The sequence below is a fragment of the Vombatus ursinus genome, unplaced genomic scaffold (assembly GCF_900497805.2).
Source record: "Vombatus ursinus unplaced genomic scaffold, bare-nosed wombat genome assembly UNPS02007284.1, whole genome shotgun sequence".
Taxonomy (NCBI): Eukaryota; Metazoa; Chordata; class Mammalia; order Diprotodontia; family Vombatidae; genus Vombatus; species Vombatus ursinus.
The window spans coordinates 14,560,574-14,578,711 of NW_020947062.1; the positions used below are offsets into that span (position 1 = coordinate 14,560,574).

Genomic DNA, 18,138 nt, shown 5'->3' on the forward strand with positions numbered 1-18,138 from the left:
AGAGAGAGAGAGAAAGAAAGAAAGAAAGAAAGAAAGAAAGAAAGAAAGAAAGAAAGAAAGAAAGAAAGAAAGAAAGAAAGAAAGAAAGAAAGAAAGAAAGAAAGAAAGAAAGAAAGAAATAGTATGGAAGGATACCATATTAGATATCAAAAGGCCTGGGTCCAAGTTCCAGCTCTGTTTCTTAGTACCTATGTAAGCTTGGACAAGTCTTTCCACGCTCCCTGGAGCCTCAAAGTTTCTCCTTTGGCAAATTAAGAGTTTAGACTACATGTCTAACTGTGCTATCATATGACTGTGGTTTATTACAAAGGTCACTAAGCAAGTCATCTAATTTCCCCGAACTTTCAGTTTTCTCATCTGTAAACTGATAGAGTTGGACAAGATGGCTCCTAAGGTCCCCTCCAACTCGCAATCTATGCTACCATAATCTTGTGCCCTGGTTTGAATTTTATCCTACTATCCATGGAAGACCAGGATTGTCCCTTCATCTTGCTATGTTCCAGTTCCCTCTTCTGTAGAGTGAAAGGGTTCCTTCTCTCTCTGAACCCAATGACCCTGAGTAACTTAGCATCAGGTTCGTAAGAACCTGGGTAACCAAGCTGTCTGAGATCTGTGCAGGGGTGTCTGAAAGAGTATGACTCCATCCCTGAGGAAGGAGGAGGGGAGAGAAAATTAGCTGAACTTGGCATGGGAGAAACTTAGATTTAAAGAAATGGAGACTGTGAACTCCCTAAGAGCAGGGACATGTATATATGTGTGCATACACACTTAGTGCCATTCCTGGCACATAGTAGGCAGTTACTAAATGCCAGTTGACTTACTGGGTGGCTGAATTCTAGAATACTGTGAGACTCTGAAATAGGTGACCAAAAGACACTAGAAATCTCAGGGCATTTTGTCTGGATTCCTCAACCCCCACTATGACCCTTATCCCCAAGATGAGTTTGACTTATCCAACTCTCCTTTGTCTCATTTGTGATTTGTGTGCATGTCTTTATCCTTTTAATTAACTTCTTGAGGTCAGATATGGTATTATTTTTCATCTCTATAGCCCCAGCACCCAGCACTGTGCATAGCACATAATTGGTACTTCATACATCTGGTGATTTGAAATGAATCTGAGAAGGGCAGCTAAGTGGTGCAGTGGATAGAGCATCAGCCCTGGAGTCAGGAGGACCTGAGTTCAAATCCAGCCTCAGCCACTTGACACTTAACTAGCTATGTGACCATGGGCAAGTCACTTAACCCCATTATAAATAAATAAAAAGAAATGAATCAGAGAGACTTTAGAGGTCATGTAGCCCAGAGGTGTCAAACGTTTGGTCTGTGGAACACCTGACTAGCAACACTCCCCAATGCTCCTGAACAAGATTAAAATGGAATTGCGAAATACTTAATAAAATGAGTAAAAATGCAACAAAACATAGATAACATTACATTTTAAAATTAAGTCAATATGCAACCCACAGGAATTATTATATATAGTTTAGTATTCCCATTTTCATATGGGTTTGACACCACTGATGTAGCCCAACCTTCTATTCACTGCTAATTAAAGAAAGAGGGATGATCTTATCCATGGTGAGTAATCTCTGGTGGAGGCTGCAGATGACAGATGTCCAGCTACATCAGACTGGAGGGGCTTGGAAGGCAGATTTGCCACACAAACATTAAAAGATGGTGGTACTCAATGTTGACAGCTCAATGTTAATTTCAGAAACTCTTTGGGAAACTCCAATTGCTGTTTAATCTCAGGACTGAACCCTGTGATGTGGCACTGGAGGTGGTGTGGTGTATTAGAGAGAAGCTGGCCTTAGAGCCAGAAGGCTTGGGTTCAAATTCCATCTCTGAAGCTTACTACATGTGTGATCCTCAACACGTCATTTTCCCATCTCTGGTCCCCGTGTTCCCCATCTACAAAATGAAAAGGCTTTGGCTAAAGGACCTCCAGGGTCCATTCTAGTTCTAAATCTTGCAATCCCATATCTCTTCATTCAATCTCCTCAGCTTCTGCTTTTGAACCTAATACTGATCCTTCTGATTTAGATACCCACTCTCCACCTCTGGGCCTTCAGCTCAGCCAAGTGTCCCTGGTTTCCAAGTCTGGCTTATTGTACAAAATTCTAGGTCCAAATCTCCTGGACATTGTCTTTCCCCTTTCCAAAGCAGGGTAGATTTCAGCCTCTGCCACAGATCACTCTGAGCCTAAACTCATGGCAAGTAATATCCCTATCCCTGACCCTCTAAAGTATGCTTCTCAGCTAATGCCCAGAACCTCTTCTGCCCCACCTGCAGCATCTCTGGCAAGGGTTCATCCTCAAACCTCTCCTTGGACACTCCCATTGATAGAGAACTAGCTACCAAATGAGGAAGCTCAGAAATCTTTCTTATTCATGAGTTTAGCTACATCACTATTCTGCTCAAAAATATTCAGTGACTTCCTATATCCTATCAAGTAAGGTTCAAATTCCTAATCACATTATTCAATGCACTCGATCATCTGGCACCACAATGAACCTGGTCACAGAACCTGAGTTGCATTCCCAGCTCTACCACAAGGCCTGTGTGACTTTGGACAAGTTATTTGAATTCTCTGGGCTTCAATTTCCTCACCTTTAAAAAAACTAGTACTAGTAGTACTAGTAATAGCAGCATTTGCATAGCAACTACTATGTGCCAGGAACTGTGCTAAGCACTTAACAAATATTATCTCATTTGATCCTCACAACAATCCTTTGAGGTAGGTGCTATTATTATCCCCATTTTACAGTTGAAAGAAATAAGGCAAACAGAAGTTAAGTGACTTGCCCAGGATCATACAGCTAGTAATTGTCTGAGGCTACATTCAAACTCATGTCTTCCTGATTCCAAGCCTAGCACCGTCCACTGAGTTATTTTGCTTACTTCAAAGGCTCTTCTAGCTCCAGTTCTATTATCCTGTAATCTTTTGTTTATTTGTTTTTTGGTGAGGCAATTGGGTTAAGTGACTTGCCCAGAGTCATGCCGCTAGATGGTGTTATCGGTCTGAGGCCGAATCTGAACTCAGGTCCTCCTGACTCCAGGGCCAGTACTCTATCCGCTGTACCACTTAGCTGCCCCCCCCACCATGATCTTTTCTAACTTCATCTCACATTACTCACCTTCACCAACTATCATCCCATTGAATTGTATTTTTCCCTGTCCCAAACGTGCTCTTTGCTCTCTCTTCTTTATGCCTATACTCGTGCTATTTCCTACCCTGGAATGACATCTCCACCTTAATGTGGTGAATTCTCACCCATCCTTTTAAAGTCACAAACATGTCACCTCTACCTTGAAGCCTTCTGGGAGCCCTCTTTTCATAATATCCTTCTCCCATTAGACCTCATATAAAATTGTGCCTCTCTCTTATGTGTTTTTTGAGTGTTGTTGTTGAGTTGTTTTTCAGTTGTCCTGACTCTTCATGACCCCATTTGCAGTTTTTCTTGACAAAGATACTAGAGTAGTTTTCCATTTCCTTCTCTAGCTCATTTTACAGTTGAGGAAACTGAGGCAGACAGGATTGGTTAAATGACTTGCCCAGAGTCACACAGCTAGTAAGTGTCTGAGGCCAGATTTGAGCTCAGGAAGATGGGTGTTCCTGACTTCAGGTTCGGCACTCTATCCACTGGGCCACATAGCTGCTTATTGAGTAGTATTGCATATCACTGTTTTCTGTGTTGGTACCTTAAATACAGATATATATTCCAGAAGTGGCTCATCTCTCCTCTAAAATACTCATACCTCCCTCTCCTAACACTTAGCACACTCTGCCTTGCTTTTAGCTGTTTGTGTAAATATCATAGCCTCACAGATTCACAGTGCAGGGGGGACCATAGGAGGATTGGGCTGGGAGTCAGAAAACCTGGTTTCAAATTTTGGCCCTGATGCTAATCCATTTTATGATTGACAGGCACTGTGATAGGCTGGGGTGGTATTGGGGAATACTTTGGGGCAGAATCAATACACATTGAGTTATTCCTCCTTCATTTTCAAAGAGAACCAATGACATCACAGGTGATGTCTTGCCTTGGGCATGAATTGAATTTATGGCAATGAATTGCACAAAATCATCAGCCTTGCTTTCTCTTCCTGAGTCATCAAAGTCCAGTGGCAGGACAAAAGTCAAGACAACTGGCAATGGCCAAGGATGTAGTGCATGATCTTGGGATCTTTGATGTCTAACCAAGCTATAAGCACTCCACAGCCCCTGCTTCAGCTGCCTCTGTGGCCATTGGAACAAATTGTTCTCATCAACCCATTCCGCTGGGGGACATCTTCATGTGCTTGGAGTAGACACTCCTCTAACTCACTGAAGGGTCTGAGACCTATTGTTTACCCTCAACCTGGTTTAGTCCATCTGCTGAAAAGGTTTATCCCGGGTGTGGCCACTGTGTATGCTACAGCTTCTTGGAGCCAGAGGTGAAAGTTGGGTAAAGGTGGACATCAAAGGTGGATGATCAGCCCTGAAAAGGGTTTAGCAAGCCCTCACACCAGAGGCACTAGTCCTCCCTTATCACCCCATTCACATATAGAGTACATATTCTGCACAGAGTTCCATGCTAGGAAGGGGGTCTTACTACCTTCGCTTACATCACACCACCATAGTTAGCCTCTGACTCTGTCTATGGTCTGAACTGGCTCATTTCCCCAGGTTCTCAACCCTAACGGATGAGATTTGATCTGTGTGTCCCCAGAAGACAGAACTATGACCAAGAGGAAAAATGAGGTAGATTTCCACTCAGTGTAATAAACAACTTGGAATAGAGTGCTTTGGGATGCCTTGGCACCCCAAGATGCCTTGGGATGAGTGTCACAAAAGGTATCCAAGCAGAGGCTAGACCAGCCCCTTCCAGGGAAGGCTATAAAGCAGAAATTCTTCACTTTTTCATTTCATAGATCCCTTTTGGCATCTGATGAAGCCTATGGAACCCTCCTCAGAATCATGAAATAATTGAAGGAAAGCTAAATTTCAGTTAGAGGTCAATAAAAGTTAAAAGGTAATTTTTTCCCATCTAAATTCATGGCCCCCATGCCTGGGAACCCTTACCATAAAGGGATGCAGGCACTGGGAGGAAGGTTGAGCCAGATGACCTCTAAATCTCCTTCAGGGATTCAGCTAGTTCCATTCCTTAAGCACTTATAACACTCCTGTTGTATACCTGGGCCTCAGGGGAAAAAACAAAATTGAGATGAGCTGTAGCCTCTACCTTCCTAGAGCTCAGCCTCTAGAGAATGATGCAGGACTGTATCTACCCTGAGACATTTATAATCATACATCACACAGTATTGGAGTTGGAAGGGACCTCAGACGTTATATAATCCACCCACCCCTGTTTTGCAGATGAGGAAACTAAGGTCTACAAAGGAGAAAGTACTTACTTAAGGCCACACAATCATTGACAGAGCTTGGGTTTAAACCCAGTTCTTCTGATTCCAAGTCCAAGGCTCTTCCTTAACAAAAATTTCCATTTGATAAATATTAAACACCTACGTTATGTCAGACATGACATATGATTAGAAGAGAAAGCAGGATGGTCACCTAGGGAGATAGGGACAGACAGATGGGCTGAGTGTTGTGTTATTGTCCAAGAAATTTTTAAGGTTTCAGAAGAAGGTCCGCAGGGAACTGAGTACTTCTCCTATAAAGGATTTATTGAAGAATAGGGGCAAGAATTGCATGGAAATCATGGAGAGGCTTCCACATGTCCTAGTCGAGGGCCTACTTGCACAGAAGAAACCTCTAAGTACAAACCAGACACTGCCAAGCACTGACAGAAGTAGAACATGACACAGTCCCTGCTATCAAGGAGCTTACAATCTACCAGGGGGAATACAGCATATATACAGATAAGCCTGATACAGGACAGCATGTGATGAGGCTGATGAGGGATCCAGACAAATGCAGGAAATTTTCAGGAGGGATAATTCCTTTTTCAGGTGGGAGGAACAAGGAAGGTTTCATGAGGATGTAAACCCCTGAGCTGGAACTTGTATAAAGGATTTCTGTCACTGGAAATAAAGGGGCATTCTGAGGGTGGAGTTGGGAGCAGGTTGGGAGTAGGGAGATCAATTGAGAATTGGATGAACTGCAGAAATGTATGGAATCAAGAGAAAGCAGAGGGGGCAGCTGGATGGCACAGTAACACCAGCCCTAGAGTCAGGAGGAACCTGAGTACAAATCCAGTCTCCAACACATAACACTAATTGTGTGACCATAGGCAAATCACTTAACCCTGGTTAATGGGGGGGGGGGGGGGAGAGAGAGAGAGAGAGAGAGAGAGAGAGAGAGAGGGCACAGAGTGAGCTATTAGCAATGGGGAGCTGTCCAGGGTGAAATGAGCATCCTTGAGAAGTAGTAAGCTCCCTACTGGGAGCAGCTAGGTGGTGCAGTGGATAGATTGCTGGGCCTGGAATAAAGAAGACTCATCTTCCTGAGTTCAAATCTGGCCTCAGAGGCTTATTAGCTATGTGACTCTGGGCAAGTCACTTAACCCTATTTGCCTCAGTTTCCTCATCTGTAAAATGAGCCAGAGAAGGAAATGGCAAACCACTCCAGTACCTCTGCCAAGAAAACCCCAAATGGGGACATGAATGGAAAACAACTGAGCAAAAAAAAAAACTCCCTATCATTGGAAGTCTTTAAGTAAATATGCATGAAAACATGTTAGGGATCTCTTATGCAAGATTCCTGCTCAGACACGGGTTCAACGAGATAAGACTGGGGTCCCTTCCTGCTCTGAAATCCTATGAGAGACATAACTCCCTCCCACCCCTGTTTGAAGCCCAGTTGGAATCCTCCCAATCCATTTTTATGGGCCTGATGGGTGCCCCTTGGTACAAGATTCCAGCACAAAGTCCTGACTCTAGGATCCCTTTCACAAATTAATTCCAGAAAGAAAAAAAAAGTCTGCTCTAGTGGTCTTCCCTTCCTCTGCTCTCACTTCTCAAGCCCTTGCAGTCTCTCCTATCTCATCAGTCAACTGACACTGCTCTCTCTGCATTTCCCTCTTAATTGACAAATCTGAAGGCCTCTTTTCAGTCATCCTTCTTTCCCTCTCTACAGCTTTTGATGTTAATGGCCATGCTATCCTTCCAGACATTCCCTCCTGTATTCTCCTAGTTTTCTTAATGCCTGACTGCGCCTTTTCAGTCCCCTTTTCTATGTCCTTCTTCTCGTATATGGATATACTGCAGGTTCTTGTCTCCCATGACCCCTCTTCCCTCGCTATACTCTCTTTCGGTGATTTCATCATCTCCCATGAGTTTAATCATCATTGCCTATTGTGTGATCATGGGCACATTACCTAACTGCCTTGGGCCTCAGTTTCTTCATCTGAAAAGTGGAAGGAATTGGAGTAAATGAACATTGAGGTCCTTTTCAGGTCTAGGATGCTAATCCTATGATATCTACCCAGGGGTCTCCTAGGTTTATATATCCTGACCTAGTCTCTCTCTTGGGCTCCTGTCTTGTTATACCAACTACCTAGTGGATATTTCAGAATAGATGTATCACAGGCATCTTAATTCTTAAAATGTCCAAAACAAAACTCACTATCCTCCCCACTTCTTAACTTCTCTCTTTCTCTCTTTCTCCACCTTCCTTCTGGTCACTGACGTTAGTGACCTCAGAGTCCTCTTCCCCTCCTCACTCTCCCTCTCCTTATCTCATCATCATCATCAATTCTATCACCACTCCCAATCTGTACTCTTCTCTTGATTCACACAGCCAGCACCTTAATTCATATCATCATCACCTCTCAAACAAGCTATAGCAATCTCCTGATTGGTCTCCCTGCCTCCAGTCCATCCTTTCCAATCCAGCCTTCACACAGCTGCCAGTTTGATATTCATGAAGCACAGGTTTGACCACGTCACTGCCATGTTCTAGGAGCTCCCGTTCAAGGCTTCTTAACCTGGGGTTTGTGAACTTGTTTTATTTGTTTGTTTTTCTTAACATTTCAATGCTATCATTATCCCCATTTTACAGATGAAGAAACTGAAGCAGGCAGAGATTAAATGACTTGCCCAGGGTCACATAGCTAGCAGGTGTCTGAGGCTGAATTTGAATTCAGGTGTTCATGACTCCAGACCCAGTGCTTTATTTACTGTGCCATCTAGCTGCCTCAGTAGCACAGCGGAAAGAGCACTAAACTTGAAGTCAGAGATGTAAGTTTGACTCCCACCTATACCATTTAGAACCTATGCATGTGCCCATGGACAAGTCACTTAAGCTGCCTGAGCCCCAATTTTCTCTTCTGTCAAATAAAGGACTTAAACAAGGGGACTTCTAGGTTCCCTTCTATGAGAAATGTCAAACACGCCTACATGCAACTTAACAACACTCTCGTGTAGCCTGAACCAGATTAAAATGTAACTGGAAAATATTTAACTAGATAAATAAAAATTTAATAAAACATAAATAATATTACATTGGAAAACTAAGTCAGTATGTGATCCATAGGAATCCTTACATGCAGATTAGTGACCCCTATTTCTGTGAGTTTGGCACTAGTGCCCCAGGCTGTCTATGAGAGCTCACTTCAGGTATTTGAAGGACTATTACGTGGAAGGCAAAATGATTGCTGTGTTTGGCTCCATGAGGCAGAATAGAAAGAGATCAATGAGAAGACAGCATGAGATACTGGAAAGTTAGTCAGTCCATAGGCTTTTTTTATTAAGTGGGAGGGAGTACAGAATGGAGTTGGGACCTAAGTTTCAGTACTACCTCTGCTCCTTATGATCCTATGTGACCTGGAGCCAATCACTTAAGCTCGCCATGCCTCAATTTCATCTCTATAAAATGAAGACCCTTCAGACTAGCAGAGGTTCCCAAACTTATTTGGCCTACTGCCCCCTTTTCAAAGTAAATTACTCAGTGCCCCCCTGGAAATCTATTTTCTTTAACCCTTTAATGGTTTTTTGAAATTTGTGTCATTTAAAAAAAATATTAAATATTTCTAAATGACACATCTTAAATTTAATAATTTATTGTAAATTTGTGGGTTTTTCCTGCACTGAAATTTTGGTGATGCAATATTGCATCATGTAACCGATAGCATCTTATTGTAAACAAGTCATTACATGTAGATATTCCTGCTGATGTATGCTAGACTTCCTGACAATGCAACACACTCACCTCTCAACACTTGCTTGTTAAGACCTGTTGGCAAACTTGACCACTGATGGGTTATAACTTGTATTTTGTGTGTGTATTTGGAAAATAATGTAATCACTATGACTTTAACTCTGTTACACAACAGATGAAACATGTATGAATAGTTGTCAAAATTTTCTTATCTTCTTTTCTTTCCTTATGTTTCCACTGCCCCCTTATTTTATTCAATGCCCCCCAATTGCACCCAAGGCTACTACCTCCCCACAGGATCATTCCAGCACCCCCCAGGAGTGGTATTGTCCACTTTGGGAACCTGTGGACTAGATGATCTCTAAGGACCCTTCCAGCTCTAAACCTATGATTCTAAATTCTAGGGAGATAGATTTTGGTTTAATATTTTAAGAAAGAAATGAAAAGAAAACCTTTCCACCAGTCAGATGGCATGTCATAGTGTAAAGAACCTTTTGGCTAGACTCAGGAGACCTACATTCAGATTCTGACCCTGACTCTTGCTATCTCATTTGACCTTGTCCTCTCTTCTCTTGATCTTAGTTTCCTTGTATATAAAAACAAGGATGATCATTCTTGCCTGTCCCTGCTTGATGGGAATGTTGTGACCAATGCCCCTTTAAGCTTTGAGAGGCAGTGTGGTAAGGGAGAAAAAAGCCCTGGGTTTGGAATCAGAGGGACTGGGCTCAAAATTCAGATCTGCCACTTATTGGTTCTATGACAGTGGATAAGTCCTTTGACCCATATAGAGCTTCGGTTTCCTCATTCGTAAAATGGAGGGTTGGACTAGATTTTTAAGGTCCCTTTTGTTTTTCAGTCATTTCAGTCATGTCTTTGTGACCCCCTTTGGGGTTTTCAGGGCAGAGATACTGGAGTGGTTTGCCATTCCTTCTCCTTCTTCCTTCCAGCTCTAAATTTAACTGAACATGAATTTATTAAAAATGCCTATTCCGTACCTGGTACTATGCTAAGTCATAAGCATACAGAGACAAAAATAAAACCATGTGTGCCCTCGAGGAGTTTACATTCTATTGATTGACCATCGATTGCACACTTCTATAAAATGAACACATTAAACAAAATGTCCTATGACCTCACATTTCTGTTAAAATTTACAAAGTGTAAGTGTATGTGAGTATATCTCTCTGCAGGTGTGAGCATCTGTGTGATTATGAGAATGTATATGAGTGTGTATGTGTCTCTGTGAGATTGTACTAAGAACATGTGTGACTATGACATTGTGTCTGTGCCACTATATAAGTGTGTATGCCTGCACTCATCTGCCTCCCTGAGCATTGTGAGTGCCAACCTCAGGCAAAACTTAAAGGCAACAAAGTTTGACTTCGGAGTCCTGTTTTTTCACCGTCAGCACAATGAAAGTGGCAGCTTCTTCATCACTTATGCATCAGCCACCTGCTGTTCTCAGGTTCACCACTGCTACCTCCAGTTACACAGGCCCCCACCTGGTTTGATTTGGATTGTCCAAGAAAGACCCGGATCTCTTGTTATAAATCCGCCTGCAGGAGGGGAGCGGTGGGTGGGGAAGCTCAGGCACACTTGGTGGGCAAGCCTGTCTGAAGTGTGGAGAACTGATTTAAACCACATTCCCCATCAGTCCTGGTGGCTGGCTCCAGCTATAACCCTATTTGCAATAAAACCAGATTCAGTGATATGAGAAAATTGCTTGGTTTCGGGATAATTGAACCAGCCAGGACAGATCTGCACAGAGGCATCATTAACCGAATACTTTGCTCATCTGCAATATTTATTCCTGCGGCAACGTGAACAGTCACCCACCCTGTTATCTCCCAGGCGTAAAATTGTTTTATGGCCCCATGCACCATTCTCTATCTAGCTCTCTTCACCGGGGAGCAACCTGCCCCCCACTTTCACCTCTCACTTCTCAGAGGCTTCTGTTCCCTTGTAGAGCAGGCCACAGGTGAAGATAATAATAGAATTCTCGGTACTTCGAGCTGGAAGGGACAATCTAGTCTAACTACCTCATTTTACAGATGAGAAAACTGAGGCTCAAAGGGGCTATGACTTGCTAGAGGTCCCACAGTTAGTGACAGAGCCTGCATCAGACCCAGGGCTTCCTACTCCACAGACAACGCTCTTGCTGCAGAGCAGTGCCATATTGTTGTACAGAGCTTCCAGCAGCCCACATTTCATAAGATCATAAAGCTAGAGCATGGAGGGAGCTTAAGACCCTCTAGTTCAACCCCCTCCTATTAAATTGAAGGAACGGAGGCCCAGCATGGTTAAGTGAATCGCCTGAGGTCACACAATGACTAAGACAAAGATTCGAACCCGGGTCCTTGGCTCCTGAGCCTGGGATCTTAAGTCTTGAAGTCGAGATCCATTTTCAAATCCTGCCTTTATCCCATTTACTAGCAATGTGACACTGGCTAAGCACTTCCCTCTCAACATCTCAGTTTTCTTTTAATAAAGGGAGATAATAATCCCTAGCATGATTGAGAGGAAAGGCATCTGTAGAACTGTAAAATACCAGAGAGTAAGCTCTGAAAGGGTAAAAATAAAGGTATATTTATCCTTGGATCTCCCCTAGGACCTTGCACAGCGACTTACAGCTATTTCATAAAGGCTTGTCAACTTGACCGTTAAAGTTCTATAGGCAAAGGAGTTATTGCTTTGGGCAGGTAGGTGGCACACTGGACAGAGCATTGGGCCTAGAGTCAGTAAGATCTGAGTTCAAATCCAGTCTCAGACTCTTACTAGCTATATGACCCTGAGCAAGTCACGTCACCTCTGTTTGCCTCAGTTTCCTCGACTGTAAAATGGGGATAAGAACAGCACCTACTTCCCAGGGTTGCTGTGATCAAAAGAGATAAAATTTGTAAAGTGTTTAACACAGTGCCTGGCACATAGTAGGTGCTATATAAATGTTTATTCCCTTTCCTCACCGCCCACTATTACTTTTACTGACTTAGGCAGAATGGTATAATGTTGGACTTAGAATTAGGACGGCTGGAATTGAATCTCAACTATGATGCTTCCTACTTGGTGATCTTGGACAAGCCACTGAATCTCCGGGTGTTTTTCAATCACCCCAAAAGCTCCCATCCTGATTCTGAGGCCCTTTCCTTCAGTCATTGAGCCTCTGTTTCTTCATCTGTGAAATGGGGCTAATAATCCTAATAATGAGGAGGTAAGCTCTTTACATATAAATCTCAAATCTTAATGGAAGTGAGATTTTTAAGATTAAAAAAAGTTTTTAAATTGTTTTAACATGCAATTGGAGAGAATAAAATATTATATTTTTAAAGGATTATTATTATACAAGCTGCCTCTTTCTCTCCACAAGCCAGTGAAAGGTCATTGGTCACCAGGAGAGTGCAGCTAGGCCCTGGGCCTAATTACTTTGGGTTTTCTACTTCCTCCAGCCCCCAAACATTTTTATCCAGGTGTAGTCAAGTCTAAGGAGTAGTGGAGAGCCCTTGATTCTATTTTCAATCCTTATTATTGCTGGAGTAGCAGAGTGGCATTGGGCAAGGCAGAATCTCAGAGTTCAGAGGGACCCTGGGGGCCCTCTGGTCCAAGCCAAACCTGAACAAGCCTGCCCTCAACCATACACCCTACAAATAGTCATTGAACCTTTGTTTGAAAACCTCCTATGAAGGGAAGCTAAGATTTAAGGTTAACTTGTAAAAAGTTTACCTCTCCACCATTAGGATTATTAGTCCCATTTCACAGATGAAGAAACAGAGGCTCAATGATTGAGGGAAGGGGCCTTAAGATTGAGGTGGGAGATTTGGGGGTGATAAAAGCAACTTCCAAAGCATCTCTCCTATTTTTGGACTGTTAACAATTGGAAAGAAGTCTTTCCTTGCCTAAAACTTAAATTTATCCATTTAAGTCTTCCCTGTGCTAAAGCTAAACAGTAATTCCACCTTCAACCAATCTGCATATGTCGTGAACTTAAGACCCATCATCATCCTGGATGCCCTCCTCTTGATATTCTCTGTCTTATCATTATCCTCTTTAAAAACAAGGCCCCTGAACTGAACACAATACTCCAGATGGAGATCTAACCAGAGTAGAGTATGGGCAGCCATCACCTCTCTCATTCTGTATGCCATGTCCCTCAATACAGACCTAGATCATAGTAGATTTTTTTTGCTAATATATTGTTGACTTACATTGAGCTTACATTCCACTAAGATCCCCAGATCATTTTCATATTAACTGTTGTCTATCTGGCCCTTATACTTGTGAAGATGATTTTTTAACCTAAGAGTACATATTTATCCTTATTAAATTCATCTTGTTAAATAGATTTGACCCTATATCCTAGCCTATCAAACTCTTTTTGAATCCCGACTCTGTAGGTCAATGTGTTAGCTATCCCTCCCAATTTTATTTCATCTGAAAATTTGATAATTAAGGTCATTTAGGTGGCACAGTGGATAGAGCAGTGGGCCTGGAGTCAAATCCAGCCTCAGACACTCACTAGCTGTGTGACCCTGAGCAAGTCACTTAACCTCTGTTTACTTCAGTTTCCTCATCTGTAAAATGGGTGTAATAACAGCACCTACCTCCCAGGGTTGTTGTGAGGATCAAATAAGAAAATAATTGTAAAATGTTTCACACGGTATCTGGCATGTAGTAAGTGCTGTATGGATGTTAGCTATTATTATTGTTATTATTATTATTATTATAGTTATTATCTCTCTAGCCAAGTAATTAGTAGAAATTTTAAATGGTACAAGGACAAAAGCAGATCCTTGAGACAGTTCACTTTACACGCTCTCATTATTTAATTTGACCTTACAAATTTTGTGAGATGGTTAGCACAGATCCTACCTATTTGACAGATAATTGTTGTTCAATTGTTTTTCAGTCCTGTCCAACTCCTTGTGACTCCATTTGAGGTTTTCTTGGCAAAGGTACTGGAGTGGTTTGTCATTTTCTTCTCCAGTTCATTTTACTGAGAAGGAAACTGAAGTAAACAGGGTTAAGTGACTTGTCCAGGGTCACACAGCCAATAAATATCTAAGGCCAGATTTGAACTTAGGAAGATGAGTCTTCCTGACTCCAAATTGCATTCTATCCACTACACCACCTAGCTGCCCTATTGACAGATAAATCAGCCAATAAACAAGTATTCATTAAGAATCTGCTGTGTGCCAGGCACTGAAGACACAAAAACAAAAATAAAACAGTGCCTGCCCTGAAAGAACTGATATTCTAAACAGATCAAGGAGCTGTTTAGAGACAAGGAAACTACACCAGGCTCTCATAGCAAGTAAGTGGAAACATCAATTCTATCCTTCCAGGTCTGAGGATTACTTCCTGACCTCTCTTAGGCATACTGAGCCTAGATTCTTTCACCCCTCTTTCATTCTGGCCAAGATTTCATACGTTGTAAACTCCACGATATCCAAGGCATTTGATAGCTGGGCCTGTGATCAATTTGTGGGAAATTCCCCTTCTAGACAGAAGGAAAATAATGGAGACCATAACAGGAGAGCTCTGTGAAAACCCTCACCAGTCTTCCATCCAGTCTTTCCCACTGATTCCATCCAAATACCTGGGGTTGAGGCAAAATTCTGACCTATCACATTATATATCCACTTTGATAAGCAACCTTCTCAGTCAGTCAATCAATCAACAAACATTTACTAAGGAAATTAAGAGAGCAGCTAGATGGGGCGTGGATACAGAACTGGGCCTGGAGTCAGAAAGACCTAAGTTCAAATTTGATCTCAAGACACTAACTGCGTGAACCTGGGCAAGTCACTTAACCCTGTTTGCCTTAGTTTCCTCATCTGTAAATGAGCTGGAAAAGGAAATGGTAAATCACTCAAGTATCTTTGCCAAGAAAACTCCAAATGGTGTCACCAAGAGTTGGACGGAATTGAAAAATAACTGAAAAACAATAACTAGGACTAGTCCCTTAAACTTTCTTGGCCTCAGTTTCCCCATCCCTCATCTAAAATGAGGATAATGATATTTGCACAGCCTACTTCACACAGACATGATGGATTCTTAATATTCCTAATGCTCAAAGCTCTTGGACAATGGCATGCCCCATCTTTCACTTTAGGTACCTGAGAAGAGCCTGAATAGCCTCTTGTTACAAAGACTGTAGTGGAAATATTTCCACTGAATAGTTAGTCAGTAGACTAGCATTTATTAAGCACCTACTATATGCCAGCCACTGTGTTAAGTGTTGGGGTTACAAAGAAAGGAGAAACATAACTCCCGGTCTTCTCAGGGAGCTCACAGTCAAATGTGGGGGACAATATGCAAACAATTATATATAGACAAAGTATATAGGATATGTTGTATATAATCTCAAAGGGAAGGCACCAGCATTAAGGAGGATAAGGAAACGACTCTTGTAGAAGGTGGGACTCTTTAGCTGAGACTTGAAGGAAGCCAGAAAGTGGATATAAGAAATGAAAGAGTTCCAGACATGGGGAAGTGGACTCTGGACTCCTGGAGGGGGTGGGGCGACATCTAATATAGCTCTCACTCTCAATGAATTCTCTCGCGTGTCCAGTTCAGTCTCTCCTATTGCGGCATCAACCAGTTTTATGCCACCCTGGGGTGCCTGTGGAATTCATGACATCCTGCACCAAAGACTGTTCCTTGGGTTTGGGTCTAAGGAGAGGTATTCAAAGTTGAGAAACACCAATGTGAAGGGGAATTAAAAAGACATCCTCCTTTTCTCCTTTTCTACATTGTGAGGTCTCACCACCTGGAGCTTTCAGGAGCAGGCCCGGCAAAGATCCAGGCTCGAGGCACAGCATCAGCTTGGGACAGCATGAGAACACAGAAGATTCAGTTACGCCAATGCATGAAAAAGACCAGGTAAGGAGGCCAGGCCGGTGTCATCCAAGGAATCACAGAATCTCTAATCTGGAAGGGACCTCAGAAGGAGGCTAGTCCAACTCATACCTGAGCAGGCCTTCTCTCTGCAGAATCAACAAGTGGGTCCCCAGCCCCCAATTGGGTAGGATAGGTACAATTTCAACAAGTAGGAGGTGAGAAGAGGGAATTCCAAACAAAGGGATCAGCATAAGCAAAGACTTGGAGACCAGAAATCAAGCTCCCCAGCCCCTAAAAAAGGAGGCTAAGCAACTAAGACTGAGAAGGGTCAAGACTTAATGAGGATGCCAGAGTAGTCTTCAAGTATCTAAATATGAAAGATATTTTAAGGCTGTTTGGCCTCTCAGAACAGTAAGGGGAGAAAGTCAGTATAACATGATAGAAAAAGTGGTGCTGGAAACAAATAGTGGGGATCCAGGTTCAAATCTCAGCTCAGCTATTTATCAACCTGCGTGAACTGGAGCAAGACACACAGCCTGGTGGTACCTGAGTTTCTAATTTGTAAAATTCTTTGATCCTTAAAGTGTTATGGGAATAGGTATTATTTCTTTATTATCAGGGCTTTCAAAAAATGGAAGAGTGTGCACTGCATCACTCAAGGTGTTAAAACAGAAGATGCTAGTCCCATGAACTTCCTGTCAGTGCTGTCCAGTGATGGAGCTGGTGGCTTTTGGAGGCCATAAGTTCTATGGCACCAGAAGTGTTCAGATAGAGGATGACTGGCCTCTTGTCAGGAATGTTGTCAAGGGGATTTCTGCCCTTGAAGGGAGTTTGCACTAGGTGTCCAATGAAGTCCCTTCAAGCTCTGGGGGTCTGCAATTTTATAATTCTGTGAATCACCTCTGACAGCTAGGTCCTGCCTTGGGGCAGGGCAGTTAGCTTCAATGCACATGAAGAGAATTGGGCTGAAGTAACAGCCTGGGAGCTTCTAAACTCTGGTACTGTAAATCAGGCCAGAGCTGCCCTTCCAGCACTGAGGGTGACACCTCTGCAGAGACTTAAGCCAAACCTTCCCTTAATTGCTGAAATAACGGACCCGGTGTCAGAGACTGGTGTGAACATCGAGGGGTAGAGATGGGCGGGAGAAGGGGGAGGAAGAAGAGGTGAAATACAAACGCTGGCAGAGAGATCTGTCATCCTTCTATGAGCTCCATATATTCAGTCATTCTGACATTTAAGATCAGTCATGTTAGAAATGGAAATGGAGAGGTAGGGGAAGGGAGAGGGAACAGAGGTGAATACCATGGTATCCTGATTTCAAACGCATGTGATTTATACTTGAATTACAGAGGCAAGGAGGACACCTCCAGCCTCAAACAACCCAAGCAATAGAACGGGCTGGATTTGACCAGAATTGTCATAGTGGGTAGGCAGTGGGGAGAAGGGAGTCGAACCGTAGACTGGGAACCTCAGACAACTCACGTCTCCACTCCCCCATTATTACCTGTATGACCTCAATTATTTCCCGTCCTCTCTCTGGTCTTCCCATTTCCCTTCTGAAAAAATGAAGGAATTGGACTGGATGACCTAGATGTCCAGTTTATTTCGTCTGTATCTTGTTTGTACATAGTTATTAGCATGTCACCTCCCCCGTTAGATGGTGAGATCCCTAACACTGTTTTTTACCTTTCTTTATCCCCGATACTTACTACAATGCTTGGCAAATAATAGGTGCTTAATAAATGTTGATTGAGGGACAGATTGACCTCCTTTATGGGTCCTTCCAGTTCCAATGGTCTATGTTCCATTGAATTGGTGAGGGTCCATCTTAATCATTCAGAAAAAAAGGAATACAGTTGGAAAAGCCATGACTTGTGAATCAGAAGACTTGGGTTTTAGTGCCAGACTTATTTCAGCCCTTTGTATGACTTTGCACAAGTCCTTCCCTCTCTCTGGGCCACAGTTTCCTCCTCTGTAAAATGACCCCTCAACTTCTCCACCATAAAGCATCAGCTATGGATCCAGAGCTATTTGGCCATGGGACAAGTTTCTTCCCTCTCTAAGCCTCAGTTTCCTCAATTGTAAAATGAGGGTGAAAATGCTAAAGCCCCTTCAATGTCTAAATCCTGTCATCCCATGCAGCATCAGGCAATTCCCTTCCCATATCACTATCCCTAAGCTGTTTTTTCACCTATGCC

The 18,138-nt window shown here is 42.7% G+C and overlaps 1 protein-coding gene across 4 annotated transcripts in view; it reads left to right on the forward strand.

The window, feature by feature from the left end:
- Positions 1 to 18,138, forward strand: part of CUNH14orf180 (chromosome unknown C14orf180 homolog) — a 51,616-nt gene that overhangs the window by 6,639 nt on the left and 26,839 nt on the right. For all 4 annotated transcript variants that reach the window (XR_003568007.1, XM_027849321.1, XM_027849322.1 and 1 more), the window contains exon 3: positions 15,860 to 15,982. Coding sequence is in view for 3 of the 4 variants with exons in the window: in XM_027849321.1 (XP_027705122.1) it covers positions 15,965 to 15,982 (18 nt within the window). In the remaining variant the exon portion in view is untranslated. The remainder of the gene's footprint in view (positions 1 to 15,859; positions 15,983 to 18,138) is intronic.